We start from the raw sequence: 24,435 nt of genomic DNA, 5'->3' as shown, positions 1-24,435 counted from the left end.
AGTTATCTGGGCTAAAATGGCTTGTTGATGCCAGACATCAGAGGAGAATGGCCAGGCTGGTTCAAGCAAATATAAAGGCAACAGTCACTCAAATAACCACTTGTTACATCCAAGGTATGCAGAAGAGCATCTCTGAATGCACGGCACGTCAAGCAGATGGGCTACAGCAGCAGGAGACTACACCAGGTGCCACTCCCATCTAAGAACAGGTAGCTGAGGCTACAATTCGCACAGGTTCACCAAAATTTGGAAACAGAAGATTGGAAAAACATTGCCTGGTCTGGTGATTCTCGATTTCTGCTATGACATTGGGATGGTAGGGTCAGAATTTGGCATCAACAACATAAATGCATGGCTCCATCCTGCCTTACATAAATGGTTCAGGCTTATGGCAGCGGTGTAATGGTGAGGGAGATATTTTCTTGGCACAATTTGGACCCCTTAGTACTAAATGAACATTGTTTAAATGCCATAGCCTACCTGAGTATTGTTTCTGTCCATGTCCATTCCTTTAGGCCTACAGTGTATCCATCTTCTGATGGCTGCTTCCAGCAGGATAATGTACCATGTCACAAAGCTTAAACCATCTCAGACTGGTTTCTTGAACATGACAGTAAGTTCAGTGTACTCAGAATGCCTCCACAGTCGCCAGATCTCAATTCAATAGAGCACCTTTTGGATGTGGTGGAACGAGAGATTCGCATCATGGATGTGTAGCTGACAAATCTGCGGCAACTGCATGCTGCTATCATGTCAATATGAACCAAAATCTCTGAGGAATGTTTCCAGCACCTTGTTGAATCTATGCTATGAAGAATTACAGCAGTTCTGAACGTAAAAATAAGTCCAACCTGGTACTAGCAACATGTACCTAATAAAATAGTCTGTGAGCTGTACAAAACATCATGTTTAATGCTTACATATTTTGCTGCTGTATGTAATTTTTGTTACAAGAGGTAAGAGTTGCATAGTTGTTTTTGATATTTCCTCCTATCCCCTATCTAGAAAAGAGCCTAAGAAGTTATTTGCTACTTTTGTGATTGGTTCTAAAGTGATTGTGATGTCACTAGAAGCCGGAACCTATCCCAGCAGCAACAAGAGAAAATCATTAACAAAACCAGGAATGTTTGCAAGACAGTCTCTTCAAACACTATGTTCGACCAATATAGAATTAGTAAGCTTCCTCACATTGTGTCATTGGACTGTGGAAGAAACCCTGAAGATGTACAATTCCATAGAGAAGTCAACACAAAAAGATCTTGTTCTTGACGCTTCAAGCTTCTCAACATTCAAATCCAGACCCACCAGCTCTCCGTATGGATTTTAAAAGCTGTCCACTCATCTCTACAGTCTGTTGTCTGTATCATTCAATGTGATTGTACTCTGTCCCCAAGTCTTAGTCAGGTGTTCTAAATTATGTGAAAAAAAAATAATTAAACACCCCTGATTTGGAGAATAATTCAAATGCACCCACACTAGCATCCAGTAGTATGAAAGGTAATCAGGGAAACAGCACTTAGTCCATCAATAGATCTGTGTGAATACTGTGTCTGTGGAAAGATCTTGTGTAAGGATGGATTATGAAAGTCAAGGTATAGTAGATGTTGCATCTCAGTCGTGATTCCCACTGAGTCTCCAAAGTAAGTTTCAGGTGCCGAATGCTCACTGACCAACAGGAATAGTCCAAAAAGAATCACAGCTACATGTAGACTAACTGAATGTTGCATTTCAGATCCCACTCAATCCCTTTGTAAAGGATCATAGAGTCTCGTCAGCATGAACTGACTTTAAATTGTGGGACAACATCCTATACAAGTAAAAATATCTAAAAACTGAGGTTATTCCACAGCCAAATATCAAACATACAAAAGAAAGATTATACTGGACAATAGTGTGTTAGAACAGACCAGTGCTGGAGTATCAAGGAATATTGACCAGCTGGGAGGTTACTGCTACAAAATCATCACTAACACACCGAGGAGTGCTTCAAGTATAACCCGACGAATGAAACTGATGGAAATAACATTACATTTAAAGGAACACTGTAAGCTGCTGGGCTTGTTTAAACTAATTGGCTTCAAAGTGTTTAAATCATAAGTCCAGGAGCCTTCCCTACATAGGAAGGATTCCCTTTTAGACCCTCCTATGGGAGTGGTGGTTCCCCAAACCACTGTCGTCCCCCATGTTCTCAGCACATCTTGCACTGGGAGGAGGAGAAAACTGTGGCATCATATAATCCAGTCACTGCTCTTTCTATTTTCCAAAGTTAATTATTTCATTATGGAGTCATGGAGACTCTCATATTCACTTAAACCAGAGCAACGAACTGAAGGTTTTGATATGTGGTAAACCACATAAGTGGACACAGAAATCATTTCAATGCTCTACCAAGGCAAGGCCAGAACGTAGGACCTTGTAGCTATGAGGCAGTAACACAAACCACTGCAATACACTTTGGCAAGAAGAAGAAGAATAAAAAAAACCACAACTCTGTATCCTGAATAGGATTCTGGCTAGAGGGTAATGGCCAAGCAGTGGTGAATGCACTGTGCCCTGCTGGAGCCTTCTGAGAGGCTGTTAAGTTAAAGGGAGTGCTCAAATAATAGTAATAAGCTTTTACAATACTGGAAGTAAACTATTTACACAAAACCAGGGAACTTGATGATTAATAAAAGGTAAACTCTAGCAGAGTCACCAAACTTGATAAGCAAGCACTTTCCTTTAGAAGACTCAGCCCCCTTAGTTTATTTATTATCATTTCTACACACACAGCCTTTATTTAATGGAGATATCCTGCAGCTTTCTCAAGCCTGGGCAGGAATAACAAATTAGACGCCTCACAAAGGCATGCGAAGGAATCTGTGGTTCAAAGTCTAAAAGGAGGTGGTTTTCAAGGTGAAGAAAAGAAACAGAAGAGGAATAAAAAATGAACTCCTGCTGACAGCAAGTGAAAGTTATACAACTGATGACTCACTCACTCTGGCACTCCTCACAGCGGCTCGGTTCCTTTCATTTAGTTTAGCTGACTGACACCCTGTGGCCACCATGGTAAGTGGACAGCTTTCAGAATTTTTGTATATTTTGTAACAAAATCAATTATTAATTTTTATGTAGAATGTTTAGTTTCTTAAACTATGTGACCAAGTTCAGTTCATTTGCACGTGAATAGTGAAGTTCCTACTTGCATTTTACCAAACATGTAACATGTTGCCCCTTATACATTGTGTCCCAATGGGGGTAATCATGCATTCTGCCCGATGGCTAATATTTCAGGTGAAGTTAAATTCAGTTCTAGTAGGTGTTGAGGCCTGCTGCCTCCAGACCAGAAATTCCCAGCTCAGATGTGTCTGTGTGAAATTGGCAACATATCCTTGTGTCGGAATCAGTTTCTCCCTGAGTAATCTGTTTTCCTGTCAGTAGCTGAAGTGAAAAAAAAGAAGAGGCAGTACTTTTGGGGAGTGTCCCACTATATATATATATATATATATATATATATATATATATATATATATATATATATATATATATATATATATATATATATATACAGTATATATAAGTATACATAATTAAGTAAATATTATTAAAAAAGGTAAGCATGAGATTGCAACCAGACCTGGATAGTTCAAGGTTCTTTACCCAACTGGAAAGCCAAACCAATACTGTGACAGGAAAACCAATACTGTGCCAGAACATTCCCTGCCTCAACCAAGAGATGGGCAGAAGGTGCCAACGGCGCAGAGGAGACACTGACATCCCAGAAGGACTCAGTTGAAGATCCTTGCCATGCCGGGAGCTACAGTGCATCCGGAAAGTATTCACAGCGCATCACTTTGTCCACATTTTGTTATGTTACAGCCTTATTCCACAATGGATTAAATTCATTTTTTTCCTCAGAATTCTACACACAACACCCCATAATGACAATGTGAAAAAAGTTTACTTGAAGTTTTTGCAAATTTATTAAAAATAAAAAAACTGAGAAATCCCATGTACATAAGTATTCACAGCCTTTGCTCAATACTTTGTCGATGCACCTTTGGAAGCAATTACAGCCTTAAGTCTTTTTGAATATGATGCCACAAGCTTGGCACACCTATCCTTGGCCAGTTTCGCCCATTCCTCTTTGCAGCACCTCTCAAGCTCCATCAGGTTGGATGGGAAGCGTCGGTGCACAGCCATTTTAAGATCTCTCCAGAGATGTTCAATCGGATTCTGGGCTCTGCCTGGGCCACTCAAGGACATTCACAGAGTTGTCCTGAAGCCACTCCTTTGATATCTTGGCTGTGTGCTTAGGGTCGGTGTCCTGCTGAAAGATGAACCGTCGCCCCAGTTTGAGGTCAAGAGCGCTCTGGAGCAGGTTTTCATCCAGGATGTCTCTGTACATTGCTGCAGTCGTCTTTCCCTTTATCCTGACTAATCTCCCAGTCCCTGCCTCTGAAAAACATCCCCACAGCATGATGCTGCTACCACCATGCTTCACTGTAGGGATGGTGCCAGGTTTCCTCCAAACGTGATGCCTGTCATTCACGCCAAAGAGTTCAATCTTTGTCTCATCAGACCAGAGAATTTTGTTTCTCATGGTCTGAGAGTCCTTCAGGTGCCTTTTGGCAACCTCCAGGCGGGCTGCCATGTGCCTTTTACTAAGGAGAGGCTTCCGTCTGGCCACTCTACCATACAGGCCTGATTGGTGGATTGCTGCAGAGATGGTTGTCCTTCTGGAAGGTTCTCCTTTCTCCACAGAGGACCTCTGGAGCTCTGACAGAGTGACCATCGGGTTCTTGGTCACCTCCCTGACTAAGGCCCTTCTCCCCCAATCGCTCAGTTTAGACGGCCGGCCGGCTCTAGGAAGAGTCCTGGTGGTTTCGAACTTCTTCCACTTACAGATGATGGAGGCCACTGTGCTCATTGGGACCTTCAAAGCAGCAGAAATTTTTCTGTAACCTTCCCAGATATGTGCCTCGAGACAATCCTGTCTCGGAGGTCTACAAACAATTCCTTTGACTTCATGCTTGGTTTGTGCTCTGACATGAACTGTCAACTCTGGGACCTTGTATAGACAGGTGTGTGCCTTTCCAAATCATGTCCAATCAACTGAATTTACCACAGGTGGACTCCAATTAAGCTGCAGAAACATCTCATGGATGATCAGGGGAAACAGGATGCACCTGAGCTCAATTTTGAGCTTCATGGTAAAGGCTGTGAATACTTATGTACATGTGCTTTCTCAATTTTTTTATTTTTAATAAATTTGCAAAAACCTCAAGTAAACTTTTTTCACGTTGTCATTATGGGGTGTTGTGTGTAGAATTCTGAGGAAAAAAATGAATTTAATCCATTGTGGAATAAGGCTGTAACATAACAAAATGTGGAAAAAGTGATGCGCTGTGAATACTTTCTGGATGCACTGTATTATGATGGAAAACAAGGGGATATAAAATTTATGAACTATTTGCCCCCTCGAGACACAAAATGGCAACATCCCTGGTCTATGGCATTAATAGGGACATCTGCAGGGCATGCTGGGATCTGTATTCCAGGAGGGTGGCCCTTTGAGGTTTTGTGGGTGTTGCCATGGGTGCTGCTGAGATCTGTGAATTTTACTTTGTGGGACTGCCACATGACCCGGAAGTGTTTCCAATGGACCATGCCCTATTGCCAGAAGTACTTCCAGGTCCTAGATAAAAAGACCTCAGGGAGTTAGAGCCAGGAGACAGAGGACAACACCTGTTTGGAGGAAGAGGAATAGAACACAGATGCAGGAAGACTTTTATTCTTTTAATTGTGATGTGCTTTGCAGAATGATTCTAGAAGGACCTGTAAAGGTAGAATAAAACAAGTAACTGTTGTCGGGTCAGTGGTCACAATATATAAGCTAAGAGATGGAGAGATTTTAGGTAGGAGACCTACAACAGCAAATAGGTAACATTTGTGGCATTATGGTACAAAAGAGAGTATGAGAACTGCCAATACAGCATACTCGTGAGCAGTAGCAGACCTGAAACATTGGCGGTATGCATGGAAAAACACCACAATGTAAATGTGCCAATACAAAACGTAAAAGTGTCAGTGAGTACCGGCTTACTTCATGCACTGAGCTTAAGTAGTTTGTGAGTGGATGTGCATGTGTTTGCTTTGTTATTGATGCATGGATGCAGGTGAGATAAGTACTAGCTCCATGTGACTAGGTAATGAAGAAAAGGAGCTGAGAAAAAGGAAGAGTGACTGAGAAAGGTGGAACCCATCATATCTTTATCACCTAATTCTTTGCCATTTATAGATAAGCTTCTGAACTGGCACAAGTGAATGGGAATGCCCTTTAATTGGCATCTATCTATCTATCTATCTATCTATCTATCTATCTATCTATCTATCTATCTATCTATCTATCTATCTATCTATCTATCTATCTATCTATCTATCTATCTATCTATCTATCTATCTATCTATCCAAATATTTGTAGGTATATGTTCAAATTCCCATGGAGGACACAGAGATATTACTCAGTATATTATTGACAAAAACAGAAAGATATTGAAAAGAGTAAGTGTGCCAGGTATACCCTTACTTGAGGCAGACACAATTTATGCAAGCGTAGGGCTGTTGGCTTTTCATTCAGAAGCATAAATAAAATTCAGTCTGAGTGGCTGTAGAGGGCTTTATATTTGAACTAGGGAGTTTCCCCCTGTTCGCTTCACTGGCCAACCCCCCCGCTCACTTTGCTCGCCAGCCACTTCGCGTCTCTGCCGCTCGTGTTGTGAAGAGGGGGGCTGAATGCACCCCAAGGAGACACGGTCACTCCTCCGAAACACCCTCTTAAACGATGATACAATGGGAAACAAATAGTTTCATTTTACCCCCTCTTTGCTCGATCAGCTTCTGGCTTGCTGCTGCTGCCGTGCCACGTGATCTGCATCTTGTGTGACGATTCGAACATTTAAAAGCCTGTACAGCAGCTGTCCTACTGCTTGTGTTTTATTTCCAGCCCCGGGTGTGGTTAAATCATTTGGCACAAAGTCCCATCTCGTGGGAAGTGAGTTCTTGATATTTTTTAGTTTCTAATTTAAAAACGGAATAAGAATCTGAAAATCTAACAACATCACATTAAAGTTTGCTCGCCAACCCCCCTGCTCGCTTCGCTCGCCAGCCACTTCGCATCTCTGCCAATCACATTATGAAGAAGGGGGCTGAACGCACCCCAAGTAGATGCAGTCGCTCCTCCGAAACCCCCTCTTGAGCGGTGATACAATGGGAAAAAAATAATGTTTGTTTTTTACCTCCTCTTTGCTCAGTCAGCTGCTGGCTTGCTGCCGCTGCCATGCCACGTGATCTATATCTCGCACAACGCTTCGAACATTTAAAAACCTATACAGCAGCTGTCTTTGTCATCTGCTTTTTGTCATTTATTTTCGGCCCTTGGCGTGGTTAAATCTTTTGGCACAAAGTTCCGTCTTGCGAGATGTGAGTTCTTGATATTTCTTAGTTTAGAATTTAAAAACGGAAAAAGAATCTGAAAATCTAACAGCATCACATTAAAGTTCGATAAATTCTGAAAAGAATGATACCAAACATATATATGTATCTTTTAAAATAAGCCTGATTTAAACCGTGACAAAAAGTGGAACATTAAAAACGTCATCGTTGTACTTTTAGGCTTAGGATTTTATATATATAGAGCAGATTAAGCTATCGTGTGGGAAAGCCATGTCATAGTTAGCATTAAAATGTAGCAATACACCCCCAGGAAGTGCATAACCTGTCTTTTTAAATTACACAAACAATAAAGTAATTTATTCTATGAGTGGCTTTGAAGGCTGCATTTGTTGGTTCTTTATAGTTGTTTTGTGTATGAGCCGTGCAAATGTGTTTGTTTACTGTATTGTAAAACCGGTTCCCTCAGTCCCCATTCTCCAATAACCCCTTGCTTTCCCAGAGGGGCTGTCATGTATTCTTTCAGGGGGAATCTGGTTGCCATAAGTATCATGCGAAGCCAAAACTGGTCTGTCCCTGAGGGTTAGAAATGATCCTGCGAAGAGGTTGATCATTACCTCAAGGCAGAAACTAAGTGATTCTGGAGTCAGGCAGATAATTAGTGGTGAAGTTTCAACTGGTAGGAGATTTTGAGGCCAGTAGGTGAAAAGTGGAACCCAGACGATGACAAAGGCAGACAGGAGATGAAAAGGGGAAAGTGGAGAAGCCAAATTACTGGATAGGTAGGGTTTCAAAGATGTTTAGGCAAACCTACAGGGGCTTGTCTACGACTGTTATTTTTTATTTGCACTTTGCTTGCTTACTTACGTGTTATCCTCCCTGTGGTTATTTTATCTTCAATAAATTCATCATTGTTTTTATTCATCTGTGGCTTCTTGGATGTATTACTTGGTGTGGAGCCTGCCAGGAAGGTCCCCTTCAGTCACACAACTTGTTATATTAATGTGTTTTTACATGTGCCTTTTTGTGTATTTCATGTTTTTTTCAACCAAGGATTCAATTTCTGTGGTTTATCTGTATTTTGATTGGATTTGACAAAGTAAATTTTGCACACATCTTGTTTATTTTTTATTTATGCACCACCTGAGAAGGTGTCATGTAATCATAAACATTGTGCTCATGATGTTACGATGGTCTCGAAATGCTTTATCCCTCAGTAGATTAAAGTCAAAGAAATCAATTAGTAGTGTGCTAAGATGTGCCTTTGGTGTTTTTTCTACCCAGAAAGTGTTTGCTTCAATGTTTGTTATGGCCACACCCAAACAACACTTGGTGTCCACTATGCAGCAGAAGTTAAGGCCCGGTGGAGAGCTGTAAGCTTGATAAGAGAAGAGCAATGAGTTAGGGTGTGGTTGAGGTTTATAAAGGAAGGAACAGAGGTCCTGCCATTTGTTTCTTGGGCACATACAGTATAAGCCCATCCTCTTGGTTGACCACTGGTGCAACATTCTGTCTATCAATGTATCAATGTTGATTTATGGTTCTTTGTTTGAACTTCGGGATCTAATCCATACACCCGAGAGACATCCCTGTGATTTTATAAGATCTGGTTTTCAATCATCTTATCAGATAAGGTAAGGGGCCATGCCATGGAAGTGGAGACTTTTTAGCTGCTAATAAGAGTGTCCGGTAGTAGGTTTTTAAGCTATGACATGTGTTCTAATAGCAAAAATGGATAATGTCAGTTTGTCATACACATTTACACATTAGAACATTAGAAAATTTAGAAGAGAATAGGCCATTCAGCCCAACAAAGCTCGCCAGTCCTATCCAATTAAACCCTCCAATGTCCCTGAGGTTAACATTCACTCACTTTCTCTGTTTCTGAGTCAGGCCACGCTAGTTATGGAGTTAACCCAAAAATAGATGTAGCACCTATATTATTAAGCTCATTAGCCTTACTCAGTTGACTCTTATATCACTTTGCTATCTATGTACCTGTCTTGTTGAGGTCATGGTGGAAATGCACCCTTCTGTTCAGACCAAACCAACTGCTTCTGTGGAATTTTCCATTGTTCGCAAACCAGTTGAGAGATATAATCCTTTCAGCAAGTCTTGACCTTTCCCTGTGTCAATATCTTTTAATCTTCAATGGAAGAGGCCAGAAGGCATCCTAACTACATGTTCAAACCACTTCAAAGACTCTTCTCAAATGGAAGAAACAGTGATTCTACTTTGAGGCCTTTCTGTATTACTAAACGTCTCATCCTGTTTTAGGATTGTGATTTTTGTGCTTTGTAATGGCTTATATGCCTCAGTGATTTTTGGATCTAAGGAGAAGTGCCAGACAATAAGTAATCTGAAAACAAGGCTCTCGTGTTAATTTTCAGAAAATCAAATTCAGCCTTCTCTGGAACAGGATAATAGCAACCAATTTTGAAGTTAGTCTTGGGTGAGATATTTACTGGTGAGTTCCTGGTGTTCCACAAAGCCCAGTCAAGAGAAGCTTCAAAACACCTCCATGTAGGTTAAGCATCTCTCTTGTATGAATGAGTCAGAAGGAAGACATTTTTGAACAGATTTGACCAGGGTTCTTTGAAAAAGGAGATCACAACTGTTGTATATGATTGTTCAATAATGCTTTTGTCGATTATTTTATGTTCAGGTATTAATTACTGTGGTCTGCATCTTTTGGGATGTATGACATCCTTAGGGAAAGGTGTGGTGCAAAAAAGAGAGTTGGTTAAACAGGGTTAGAAAATAAACAGCATTCGAAATGTTATTCTGACTGTGTCTCTACTTCACACTAAAGAACACTACAACAACATCTACTGCACAGCCAAGTTCATTCCAGCTACATTAGGGCGTTTGCTGAACTGGCAAGCATGTAAGTGTGAGCTTAGAAACATGAATATATCAAAATGGTAGTGGTGTTTTCAAACCTTTAAAGTAGCTTGGGCCAGTATTTTTTCCTAGAGAGTTCATTGATTTCAAAAACTAGCAAGCTGTTGGGTGGCATCCTTTCTTACATGCTGTACATGTTACCGACTGCGGTGAATTGGCACCCTGCCCGGGATTGGTTCATGCCTTGTGCCCTGTGTTGGCTGGGATTGGCTCCAGCAGACCCCCGCGACCCTGTGTTCGGATTCAGCGGGTTGGAAAATGGATGGATGGACATGTTACCGAGTCTGACACTTCTCTGAAGGAATTTCTGCTTTGTTTTACTAATCAAAAGCTGAAACCCTGTGGACAATAATAATGATATTGATATATGATACAGCTTAGTAATACTGTATTTTAGTTTGTTTAATATTGCAAGAGGATAACACACCTACTGAAAATAATACTCCCTGTCACCAAAATAATAATTCAACCAAATAATGTTCACAGACAGGACATGTTTTTGCCTGCCGTTTTGATTGACAAATTTAAAAAGAAAAGCACTGTCATCCACTGGATATTTTAAATACATGATATCTGTTTTCCTACATTTACAAGGTTGCAAAACAGTAACTACTGTTGCCTAATGTGCTTTTACTATTCTTTGTATTATTAGTAGGACAAAACTATCAAATAAAACTTAGTGAGGTGTAAGTGATACTTAAATCATCCATCTTCCAAAACTGTTCTATCCTGAGTTGCAGGGAAGCTGGAGTCTATCCAAGCCAGCATCGGGCACAAGGCAGGACCAATTCCTGGATAGGGCAGCAAATCCTCGCAGGGTGAACACACACAAATGCACACACTTGACCAATTTAGCATTGACAATCCACCTAATCTGCATGTCTTTGGCCTGTGGGAGGAAACCACAGCAATTGAAGGACACCCACATGGACATGAGTACAATGTGCAAGCTCCACGCAGGAAGCACTCATGACGTGAGACTATAGAAAATGACACTAAAATCTACTGATTTCCAAATAAAAATCTGATGTTTAGGTGGTTATGAACCACATGTATCTCAGCATCATACCTGCAAAAGCTTCTCTAGGAAAATGGCTGCAAGTACCCAACCTTGAACAAGATGCTAATAAGATTTGGCAAGCATAAATAAATTGATGCACCTTCATTCAGTTATTGCCGTTCATACCTAAGACATCTGAACTACTGTCCATTTTTAAATATAAAGTTTTGAACAGGATGCACAACTCTCAGGTCCTGAATCAGTTCCAGAGTTGAATGCTGTCCAAATGGATTCTGCACATGTTCCCTGCGTACAAATGCTTCCACATTCTTTAGCTATTATAAATAATGTGAAAGTGGATGTATTTGCCTATGTCTGAGTCTGCCTAAGCACGGATTGACTGCCATTGGAAAGCAAGCATGAAAATGTTTGAAGCATAAATGACTTTAAAATGAATGAAGGAACTACCATAAAAATCCATCCATCCATCCATTATCCAACCTGCTATGTCCTAACTACAGGGTCACGGGGGTCTGCTGGAGCCAATCCCAGCCAACACAGAGTGCAAGGCAGGAAACAAAGCCTGGGCAGGGTGCCAGCCCACCACAGGGCACACACACACACACACACACACACACACACATGCACACACACACACACACACACTAAGCACACACTAGGGACAATTTAGAATTGCCAATGCACCTAACCTGCATGTCTTTGGACTATGGGAGGAAACCGGAGTACCTGGAGTAAACCCACACAGACAAGGGGAGAACATGCAAACTCCATGCAGGGAGGATCCGGGAAGCAAACCCTGGACTCTTAACTGCGAGGCAGCAGCGCTACTACTATAAAAATGCATAACGTTAATACAATTTAGATACTTATGACATCCATGCATCCATTTTTTGAGTCCTCATAATAGGATTAAGAAGGCAGGAAATGGCCAGGGACCACAAACTGCGCCATCACCTCCTACACTTATCATTTAGAGCTGATAGTGCTCTCTGTCTCTACGATGTTGGAAAAATTCCATGTAAGCATAAGACAAATATTCAAATTCCAAAGCTGGAAACTGAACCCAAGTAACTGTTACTGTGGCTGAAGGATGAGTCACTAATCAAATCTGCTATAAATAACTGTTCTTTAGTTTTTTACTTTCTTTTGTAACTCTGTTTAACCATTAAATAGTAAAGCACTTTGAGATACTTTCATGTATATAAATAAATGTTTTCTTGTAAACACACCACTGCCACATCACTCCAAATTTGCAATAGATTATCTTTAGCGGTAAATATGTTTACTTGACCTCCAGTGGGTTTAGAACAGGTGAAGACAATTCACAGATGGAGGGGCCTATACTGTAGTTGTATCCAGATTTCATATCTCGTAGGAACAAATTGTCATAGTCTTTCTGTTAATTTTGAAATGAGGCAATGCAAAAGAGAATGCAAAAACAGAGTTAACAGGAATAGAATTCATAGCAATATGCCTTCTATCAATGCTCTTTCCAATCTATTAAATCCCATTTTTGTCTCAAATGGTTTTATTTCTAATTATGCAATTGGCATCTTTTTGTGGTGGATTAGCACTTAAGTCAATAAGGTAATCAATATGTCGCAACCCCACTCCAGCACCCTTCTGCATGTCTGTCTCTCTTTCTCATCCATTCACTTGGTTTTGTTGCCTCTACAGAGACATCTAGTGTCCACCAGTATTATAGCTTCCTCGTTTAATAGGAGCACTTGACACTAATTTAAGATTTGTTGAGTGGGTAAAACAAAAACAAGCAGCTTATTCCATTTGTATGAGAAATACACAAATATCTACTTCATCTGCCCGCCTCACCTGACATGTTTTTAAAAATTCTCACATTTTCTAAAACAGGAGACAATCAGACACTACCTTGCAAATGGAAATAATATAAAAACATTTAATTTGGAAAAGAAAAGCATTTTGTTCTTTTGTAATAGCAAAAGCAAATGGTTCTAAATGAACAATAAACAACTAAATTCATTTTTTACAAAGTTATAATTCACAGAAATACTGAAAAGTACAAAATATTTTAGCACCATTTTAAAAAACTGAATAGAGTGAATTGGCAGTAGAAACCCATAGCAGCTTTTTATTATTATTATTTTTTTAAAAATCTCCTTTCTTCAAAAATATTACTTATGTCTTTTTCCATATAAGTTAAAAAATGACAGATCAATCAATATAAAAGTAAAAACCAACACACAAAAATGCCCCTTTAATATAAAACGTGTTATTTTTCCCCTTCCCCATCTAATCCTAATGGTCCCCCGTAAGCCCTGGCGCCTCTGTTTTGTTCTGGCAGTCTTTCAGGCCACTCTGTAGCTGGGCAAGTTGATTTGAATGCACAGTGAGTGTTCCATTAACTCTGGCCAAGTAATCATTGGAGTACTCTTCAAGTTCACCTCGGATTTTCTCCAGGTCTTCTGCTAGCTCACCTAAATTTCCACAAAGCCCTTCAACCTGTGTGACTCTTCCGTCCACCAACATGACCTCTCGCTGAGCTCCTAGAGCCACATTTTTGCACCCTTTCACCTCCCCAGTCAGCCTGCGTTTTAGGTTCTGCAGCTCTCCTTTAATCTGTTGCAGTCTGCGCTCACTGAGGATCACTTGGGATCCTTGCTGTTCCACTAGGCTCTGGAGGCCATGGACTTGATCCACAATCTTGAGCTCATGTTGCTGCCAGCTTGAATTAGCATGGCTCACCTCTTGTGCGTAGATTTTGAGTGAATCCTGGAGACCCTTGAGGGATCTGTTCACTGAATTTACGTTGATTTTCAGCAGAGTGATCTCACCATGGATTGCTCCCTCTTCTTCTTCTTCTGACATCTTTCTCAGGATTTCCATCAATGTAACATTGAGTTTCTTCAGGTAATCTGCATGGATATCCAATTGACCCGACATTCTTTTGTCTTCATTTAGGCACTCTTCTATCTCGGTTTGTAGTTTCTGTATGTCTCCAGTTGCATGAGGACAAGCTGAAGAGCACACTGTCTCAAAATCAGTCAGGCGACCCTGTATCCCTTTCAGATCTCCTTCTATTTGCTTCCTTAGGTTTACCAACTCCGACTCCAAGGCAGGTACAGCTTGTCCTTCTAAGAGTGCTGGGGCTGTTGCATTACTGAGTTCTTCTACAGCTACAAAAAGTCTGTCTTCTAAAATCTTCAGTTTTTCATCTAGCAGAGACTTGAATCCATCTATTTCTGTTCCTACAATCCCTTTCATTTTGATCTCTGGGTCTGATGTCTCTGAAGCATTCAACCTGGCCTCTATTTCTTCTAATCGTCCATCCAGGAAAGTTTCAATCTGGGTAGCTTGTCCATCGAGACTGGATTGAAGTGCTAACTGAGACTCAGTCAACCCTTTCACACTATTTTCCAGCAGTAAGACTCTCTGGGACAGGCTAGACACTTGAGTGCAGCAGCTTTCTGTTAGTGTGAGGCCCTGGATCTGAGTCTGTAGGTTACCTATTTCTTTTCTCAAACCTGTTTCTCGCCCATCTAACGACTGCTCCATCTCATGCTGCCCACTGATGCGTTCTTGCTGGCACTGTAGCAAAACTTCCCCAACACGTGTTTCACATTGATTTTCAAGGGCGGTAAGGCGCTTTTCAAAGCCGTCAAAGATATCTGAACGCATCCCTGCCAATTTAGAATCCAACAGTTGTTCTATAACTTGCTGTGAAGATATTGGAGAAGGTTTTCCTGCTGCTGATTCTATTAAATGCTTTAGCTGTCCATCATGTCCAAGTACCATTCCATGAATTTCTTCTAGCATTTCACTTTTGGCTCGCAGCTCATCTTTGACCTCTGTCACCCTTCCTGATAGATCGCCAAAACCTGGGAATCCTTCTCCTCCTTCCAATCCATCTGGGGTGCCATCTGGAATCACTCCAAAGCCTATGGTAGAATCAGATACTCTTGGTGGAGTACTAAGAAGGGATCCCAACATCTTGGTAGTATCCTCTCGCAATGCAAGACGCAGTTTGTCTTCTAGCCCATTTACAATGCCATTGAGAGAGTCATAAGACTGTGAAAGCTGGCGTAACTGTTCCTCAATTCTGTCAAGCCGCTCTCCAATCAGTCCTTGGAATTTACGGGCTGAAACAGAAAAGAAATATTTAAGATATCTCCAGCATGTTACTGTGATAAGAACTATTTCTGACCTTGGACTTCTCAGACATCTTATGGTAGAATTAAGTTAAGACAGAGTAAAACCACTATTCCAAGTTTGCCAACTTTCCTGGTTGATTAAGTTGGAGAAGAAAATGAGTAGGACTACGACAATATGTTTAACTTCTGTGGACTTTGTTTATTTAATGTTTTTAAGCTAATTCATGTTTAGATTAAAAGAGAATGGTTAGAGGTGCTCTACCATAGCATTATGACCACAGGCAAAAAAATTTGCAAAACCATTGGTGTTTCACCAGTAAAATGCATGTGATTGATACAAGAAGAAAGGTGTTTATTTTGTGTCTGGAAGCATTTTCCTACATTAGCTCTGCTTGTGTCTGCCTGTTATTTAGTGCAGGTAGACCTTCACTAATCTGGCACCATTTGGACCTGAGGAGGGATGGATTAGTGAAAATCCAGATCATAGAAGGATCACCTCTAAACAGTAGCTAAACCTCTCTTCATACCTTTAAAACACCATGTAAATCAGTATAAATGGGTTAATAAAGAAAACCGAAACATAAAATGCAAAAGCAAGCAAAACTTTAATGTAGTAATGCATCTGTGCTGAAAAGGTACTAAAAACCATTATATAAAAAAGGGAACAGTACCAACATTTTGGTATTTTCAGGACTAGAAGTAACCGTCAAGTTTCCTTTCAATCCCCCCACCCTAAGCCCCACAACACCCATACTTTATTGCTTCACTTGACATACTTTGCCCCTTTTGCTTCAAAGTGATCATGACTTCACATGGACCTCCCTGTTATTGCTTCAGTGTGGCACGATGGCATGGTTCACCTGGAAGGCGGCTATGAAGAGTAACACAGTGGTGCACACTGCAGCGCAAAAGGGAGTTCACAAGCTCCCTCTCCACCCCCTTATTGTTTCTAGGCACTCTGGACTTCATGGGGGGCCACTCCCCATTATTGTTTTGAAGCGATTGTGACTTTATTTGTGTCATTCCTCCCCCATTATTGCCTCATTGTGGTACATGGTGCGACACAGAAGAAGGCGGCTATGACAGTGATGCAGTGTTCGCAGGGGACCCCTCTCTCTTATTGCTTCAAAGAAATCATGAATTCACAGGGATTTATTGCTTCAGTGTGGTGCGTGGTGACATACCAGGGTGGCGACTATGAAGAAAAATGCTGTGTAAAGTGCACTGCGATTTGGAGTTCACAGGGGACTCCATCTCCCCTTACTGCTCATCTCTTTGATGCATCCACGACTTCATTGGGTACCAGATTGCTTCGGAACTAATTTGGTATTGGTACTGAGGTCCAAAAGCTGGTATGGATATCAAAGTCAAAATTTTAGTACCAATCCAACACTAATGCCAGATTAGGGAAAGAACCTAATTTTAGGGAAGTGGATTAGTGAAGGTCTACCTGTATTTAAAAAAATCACCTGAACCATTTTCTATCATGTGAAGACATTTTGTTGATTTATGAGCCATGAGTTGTGGTTGTTAGGGTTGTACGTACTACAATGTCTATCAATTATGATGACAGTCATGTGTTTAAACAGGATCAGGCAATTTTTAAGGTAATGGCGGGGTGGTCGTGGGGTGAGGCCAGCTTTCCATATAGTGAGAGCAGATGACAGTAATCTGTACAATAGCATGACTTCATGTGGAAAATATGCAGCATGTTACCTTTTTAGAAAACAGATCATGATTGGATTTTATAGTGTGCAGTGAATTACCTGCATCATGTAGTTGCAATAAAGAAAATGGGTAACACTTGCATGTCGATGAGGCTTTTTACGGAGCAATATTCCTTATTTTCCACCCCAAAAAACCTTTTAAAACTTCCAAAACCACTTTTAATGAGTTTTGCAAGTCACGATTGTGAAATCACCTCTGAAACAAATTTTGCAAAACTGCGTGGGAATCGAAACTTACCTGTTTCACTCATCACTAATGGTAAGTAATTGATATAAGATATACCTGGAGGATGAACATGCCTTTTAGGAAATAAGACAGGCAGAGACATGCAGCCTCCCTACGGAAAATGTATAGCCCTGCAGACTTACCATAATAAGATTTCTTATTTCCAGGATGCATATGACTCCCTGGGGCAGGATGTTGAGGCTCAGGGTGTCCACCAGGAAAAGGCTTCTGAGGCTGTATGTGGCCAATGGGAAAGGGCTTGTGTGGTTCAGGACGCCCCCTTGGATGTCCTCTGGGGTGACCCTTTAACCCTGGTGGTGTCATAGAGCCTTTGAAAGGAGGCATCATTTCTGGAAGTCCAGTTGGATCTTCTTGGCAGTTCTCTCCCAAAAACCCTGGACAACAACGCCATTCCAGCTCAGTCACAGTCTTGTAGCCAACTTTGTACTTGGGTTTATAATAAGTACGGTACCTGTCGGCAAAATAGAAACAGCAATAGGATTTTTACCTCCATTTGATCTATCAAAAGTGACTGATATGTGAAAAAAATGATAGCCTTTAAAGTTAACTTGCAGGTATAAATGTGTGGGGCAGCCCAAATTAGATGGACAACTCACTTTATTCCATTTAAATTCTTCATTGATCCATTATTTAATTTTATTTATATAATTAAAACTATATAATTGCAGAGTTGCAGGGAGCTGAAGCCTCACCTGGTAGAAACTAGTCCTAGATGAGATGTCAGTTCATTGTAGAGTACTAATATCTGCAAACCCACCCATTTAAAACACCCGAAACTAATTCACAGTCAACAGATGACCTAATCTGCACATTTATCTACAATGAACCAATTTTGTAATTGGTTACAATTCAGAGAGTAGATGTGGAGATGGTGAACTACTATAAGTACTTGCGGGTTCATATTGGTGATATGTTTGATGGGTCTGGTAACACGGAGGAACTGAATAAGAAAGGGCAGAGCAGACTCATTTTCCTTAGGAGACTGCATTTCTTTAATGCGAGTAGTGACATCCTTCACATCTTCTATAACTCTGTGATGGCAAGTTTGATTTTCTTCTTGTGGTATGTTGGGCTGGTAACCTCACTGCAAGAGAATGCCCACCAAATCAACAAGCTAATTAAGAAGGCTGGCTTAGCTATGGGACGCACAATCAGCCCGCTGAAGGTAGTAGCAGAAGAGAGAACGAAGATAAAACCGAGGCTGCATGTCCTCTCTCTGACACACTAACATTGAGAGCTTTCAGGTAACAAATTATTCAGCAGAAATGTGTCAAGAAACGCTATATAGCCAATACAAGCCTCTTTGTGACTGTTATCTCATCTTTAGCCAATCTGCAGCCATTTTTCCTTCTTTTTTGAAATTCTTGTGTTTGAGAGAGGTGGTTGTTGCTTGATATCATAATTCTATATTTCTTGAGCTCCTGTAAAAGTTAAATTTCCCTTCTATCTATCTATCTATCTATCTATCTATCTATCTATCTATCTATCTATCTATCTATCTATCTATCTATCTATCTATCTATCTATCTATCTATCTATCTATCTATCTATCTATCTATCTATCTATCTATCTATCTTAATTATTTTTAAGTATAAAATGAGGGTTTTTTAATGTTTTAAAATTACTAGAAAGTGCATACTTAAGACAATCAAAGATCTTGAAATGTTCAGAGTGGAGGAGCAGTCCAAGATTCCTCCAAGAGGTGTGATCCAACTTCATCACTCTTCACAGTAAGCATGCTTTTGTTCTCTCCAGGGGATGCCTCACTAAATATTAATCTTAGAGATGCCATACATTCTGAAACATCTGCTTTCCCCAAAAAATACTGAACTAATTTAAATGTTTTGTGTTCAAAGTTTAAAATAAATTTATACAGCTTCCTCATTTGTTTTGGCCTAAAATATTTAAGTATGTGTTGCTTATTTTATGCATAACGTTTTGCTTAGTTTCATAGTGCCAGTAATTCTTGAATTGGATGTATACATTGCAAGTGCAGACCAGATGTTTGCTTATGGTTTTGGTTACCTTCTATCAACTTTTTTGTGTATATTTGATTATGTCTTAAGCACTAGGCATCCTTTCCATATTCAGTACTTTCCATAATTGTCAAGGTACAACTACACTTATTTAAAGTAAAACAAAACTGACTGACTGTTAATGAATAGAAAGTAATGAATGTATATTTCATGCCCTTACTAACAATACATAAAGTATATTGCCCTTAAGTGGTATATACAGTATCTGTTTTCCAAAATCCGAGCCTATTAGCAGCAGTAAAGCACTCCTATTTGAGTTTGCTGTACTGACAACGCTCACTTCAGTTGCATGTACACATTTTTCTTTCTCATGTATCTTCTTTAGTGAGCAGTGGTTAATAAAGTGGTTGTCTTTTCTCACCCATCCTCAAAGATGCCGCTCTCGAATGGATAACCTAAAACGCAGAAACCCTGACACTATCACAAGGGTAATTAATAATTGGTACCATTTATCCACAAGAACATTTCTCTGAGGTATAGTATGGGTTTGATTCAGAGGCCTCGAACTCTGCTACTATGCCATCCATCGAAAAAGGTGCAAAAATTTTGTTCAGTCCTCCAAAGCTACAGATGAATTATGCCACATTGTTGAATCATTTCTCATAAATATTTTTATTTACTTTACTAATTTTAAGGATTTAAGTATTTATATAATCTGCGCCTGCACTGGAGGACGTGAACACAGGCATATGCCCACCTTAATTAGAGTGCGTATTAAACCAGCATGAGGTTTGGCACTCTAGGTGTAAATGAATATGAATTAACTTCCTCTCCACTGGATGCATGGTTAAACTCATCTGTATCTCATTACAAATTAATTTAAAACACGGGAAACAAATGAAAGACTGTGATCATCCCAATCATTTTAACTATTGTACTTATTGGAGCACTTACACGCTCACTGGGTGGCTGAGATATTTATTCGTGCAGAACTCTAGTCAGTGCTTTTCAAGCAAGAAGCATCGACTGGACATGGATGAACAAATATAAGACTCCCAAAGAGTACATAAAGTGTCATCCATTAACATTTTCAGAAGAATCCTGAACAACTGGTCCAGCAAAAGGCACACTCCGTGGTTACCTTGCAATTTGTGATGTTTTAAATTAAGCTATTAAATGAATGCTTGTAAGCCATACTTCACAAATATTTAGATGGGTGTAGAATAACTTTTATGATTTCTAGGACTTCTTCTACTGTTATTATACATTAAAATGTTAATTGTAATAATCAAACATGGCCTTTAGAGCGCAGTATTGCATTCATTTAAGAATTGCTTCAAGGAGAAACACTACATGTACAAACGATACTCAGAATAGCTTTGCAAAACAAGTGGAAATCTGAAACAACCTCAATGTACTCAATAAAGAAAAACCCTTTACAAGCAGAGTTACAACCAAAACCAGTGGTCCAGTTGGGGTGAAAACCTTTGATGAGAACAAGTGATGAAAGAGCATAAACAGTATATAATGATTTTTGTCCTGCGTCATATTCAACCAAGAACTGTTAAAATGCGAACTGTGAGAAAAGCAAAGGCTCTGAATAGGACTGTAGTTAGCATCCCAGTATGTCCCAAGTGTGACCTATCGCATGCTGCCAGTAGTTGGAGTTCTGTAAGCTCTCTCAGCATTTACCTGCCAAAAAATGGGAATATGCAGGCCTGCCACACCGCGTGATAGGATCTTATTTATATTCTGTTATGGTTAAACTGTACCTAATAGAAAGCAAGCATGTTTGACTATTCATGCCCTTTGAGACTATATTCAATATCTGTGCAGTCATTGGCTACAAAGGAGATCATCATGAATTATCACTGAAGATGACCTTATGTTCATGTTGCTTGCATTTGCAGTACACCAGTCAAGATGCAGCCAGCAATGGTGAGCGGTCAATGATGTGAATGCAATCTCACCACTCAGGGCTGAGTCAGGGCTAAGTCAGAGGGCACCACATCTCAACAAATGAGTTAAACCACTGATATAACTTCTATAATGGCCTGCTTCTTAGGTGGAATTGTTCTCTCACTCTCACAAATTTCCAATCCAGCATTAAAATCTTTCTCCGACCACTGTCACCAACATCATCCCACTATAATATCCATACAACCAAGATCTGCACTGATGCTTCAGGCAGTTTGGTTAATGAAGCCCAAAAATGTCCCCCTATAAAACTCATTCTGTTGTTTGTGAATTTCCCATTGGGATTAATAAAGTATCTATCTATCTATCTATCTATCTATCTATCTATCTATCTATCTATCTATCTATCTATCTATCTATCTATCTATCTATCTATCTATCTATCTATCTATCTATCTATCTATCTATCTATCTATCTATCTATCTATCTATCTATCTATCTATCTATCTATCTATCTATCTAATATGACTGACAAAGCGAAGCCTGGCCTTTCCTGCTGTGCTGTAGCAGCAGTATAAGCATCTCAATGTCAGCAAGATTCCACTCTGTCTGGTTGTCGCCTTTTTATTGTGATACACAGCCTTTTATTCCTGGCTATGAGCACAATGGACATGCAAACCTAATCATTTGTATAACCGGCCATGCTAATCTCCCTGGCCATATATAGCAATGCACAGATAGAAAATGCTGTATAAATATACATATATACACTAGCATTCAAAGGTTTTGAATAATCTGGAAATGTCATGTTTTTGCTAGAAATTGATATTTTGTATTACCATTTCAAATACATCTGCATACTTACTCAAATAGCACCAATTCAAAGTCATCATTTATTTTTTTGGGGATGTAAGATAAAGTAATGGTGAGAATGTGCAAAATCTGCACTGCCAGTGACTGAAGCTGAGTTTTGAACCCAGGGCTCTGGAGCTGTAAAACAACAACAGAACATCCTGTGCTGCAAGCGAGATAAGCTGCTATATGTGTATAAAAATATAACATCAAAATCTTTCTGTAGTTGGGCTGTAAGCGTCTTTGATATTTGTAAGATAACAATATACAAAAAATATTAGGACATTAGGGCAGTGTTGATGAGAACAGGCTATTCATCCCAACAAAGTTTAGTAATCCTATTCATCTGATTTTTCCATAATGATATTGATGAGTTTTGAAGACAATTCATAAGAATAGGCTAAATGTTTCATGGCTCTGTTTCTACCCTAATTCTATGTTTTTTGAATATCACATATAAAATAAACATTTATTTTCATATAATTTGATGTATTGCATACACTTTATTATTTTTAAATTGGTGCAAATGGATATAAGCAATATAATAATAAAATCTAGAGAGATTAGACCATTTCAATAAGGCCACTTAAGCGTTTAAAGTCATGTCATATAACCACATTTGTCTGGAAGGCAGTCGGCTCAGTTTCAGCTCAGTTTATTATTTTTTTATCTGCACAGGTGCGCTATATGTATTTTATTGGTCTCAGAATCCCTATCTACTGCTACATTTTTTATAATTAAAAAACATGCAAATTTTTTTGTGCCTGCTCTGTGTCTGGGTAGTGTCGCTTTGTGTGTCTCTTATTGAATGAGAGGTTCGATCCTTATAGCCCACCGGCCCACTTTTCAGTCTAGGTTGGGTAAAATTATTTCCACAATACCTCATTAGCAAAACATTTTCAGCATGGCACATACCAGTTGGGATTTTTTACATTCCCATCTTTGATCTTTAGCACAATGATGAAACAGATTAACTGTTAATAATTTTCTTAAAAAGGCTGCTCTGCTTTCATATATGCACAGTCCCTGTTTCCATTTTCAAATCAGCCTTATGCACATACCACCCTAATATAAAAAGCTATGAGATATGATTTAGAGCTTAACTCACATGAAAGAGCGGCACACTTACATCACATTTCCTGAGCATTTCTGGCCCCAGGCGCATTTATTGTATTCAGCCTTGACGTAGGTGGCAGTTCCATCCTGTATGGTGCATGAGATGTTCTTTTGGACAACATAGGCGCAAAAATTCCTGCAAAGATCAGACATACCATGTTATACATGAGCAGTGGGGCAAGATGATAGTTGGCTTGGCTATTCTATTAAATACAATATGGGAAATCAAAATTACATCTGCTCAGATGGGCTCTCAAAGACATTTCAGTCCAGAGATCAAAGGCATATAATCTTCAAAATATCTTCATGATAGTCACTTATATTGTTTGAAGAATGCTGGCCTGGGCTTGGGTTAAAAATACAAAAAGGAAAGAAAAAAAAATACACTAATTCAATTTAAGCCACATTCCGGCCTCAGCAATTACTCCCATATGACTCTTCATGTACAACACTGAAGCAATATCAAACAGATCATCATTTTCATTTAAAGCGTATGGCTCCAGAGACTGGTCTAGAAATCGCGCTGAGCAAGCCAAGACTGTGCTGCATTCCCATCTGGACGGGATGCCAACTGGCTACAGCACTCCAAACAATATACCGAGTGATCGATTCACTTTTGTAAAATGACAGGCATGTTCAATAAAGGTCAGTGCTAGCAGGAACCAGAGACTGGCACAGTTTATTTTTCTTTACAGCAGATGGCTCCAAAGCTGGAGTTCGGCACTGGCAGCATTTGAACTGAGCCTGGAAGAACCAATGCCATGAATAATGAGGAACTGGGAAAACGAAGTCATTCTTCTATTGACTAAGAGGGTTTAAGTACTTACAGACATTTATTTGACAACAATAGGCAGACCGGCCCACTCTGGCATATGCCAGAGACCACAGTTAAGCCTTGAGAATTCACATTTTGTATCCCCTCACACTCATCATGTCTGTCATCTGGATAATCCACACATTTTGTGTAAATAACAAACTGACAGATCTACTGTACATTTTTTTTAATCAGACTACAGGCTCATTTGATTTTGTTTCAAATATGGCATAACATGCTTTGCACTGTCCAGGTTTTGGGAAGACCCAGTGCCTACTACAATTCTGAACGACTGAGCAT

The 24,435-nt window shown here is 39.8% G+C and overlaps 1 protein-coding gene and 1 long non-coding RNA gene across 4 annotated transcripts in view; both read right to left on the bottom strand.

Annotated features, from left to right (window-relative positions):
* Window positions 1-24,435, bottom strand: part of LOC114658556 (uncharacterized) — a 375,841-nt gene that overhangs the window by 52,495 nt on the left and 298,911 nt on the right. The window lies entirely within an intron of this gene.
* Window positions 13,259-24,435, bottom strand: part of LOC114659283 (EMILIN-3) — a 32,200-nt gene continuing 21,023 nt past the window's right edge. Inside the window, exons 2-4 of the mRNA XM_028811687.2 lie at window positions 23,335-23,457; window positions 17,581-17,909; window positions 13,259-15,472 (exon numbers count right to left, since the gene is read on the bottom strand). Coding sequence (XP_028667520.1) covers window positions 13,632-15,472; window positions 17,581-17,909; window positions 23,335-23,457 — 2,293 coding nt within the window. The 3' untranslated portion in view covers window positions 13,259-13,631. The remainder of the gene's footprint in view (window positions 15,473-17,580; window positions 17,910-23,334; window positions 23,458-24,435) is intronic.

Source organism: Erpetoichthys calabaricus, chromosome 10 (genome assembly GCF_900747795.2).
Source record: "Erpetoichthys calabaricus chromosome 10, fErpCal1.3, whole genome shotgun sequence".
NCBI lineage: Eukaryota > Metazoa > Chordata > Cladistia > Polypteriformes > Polypteridae > Erpetoichthys > Erpetoichthys calabaricus.
The sequence above is the reverse complement of the archived record's forward strand: the minus strand, read 5'-3'. Positions and strand labels throughout refer to the sequence as shown.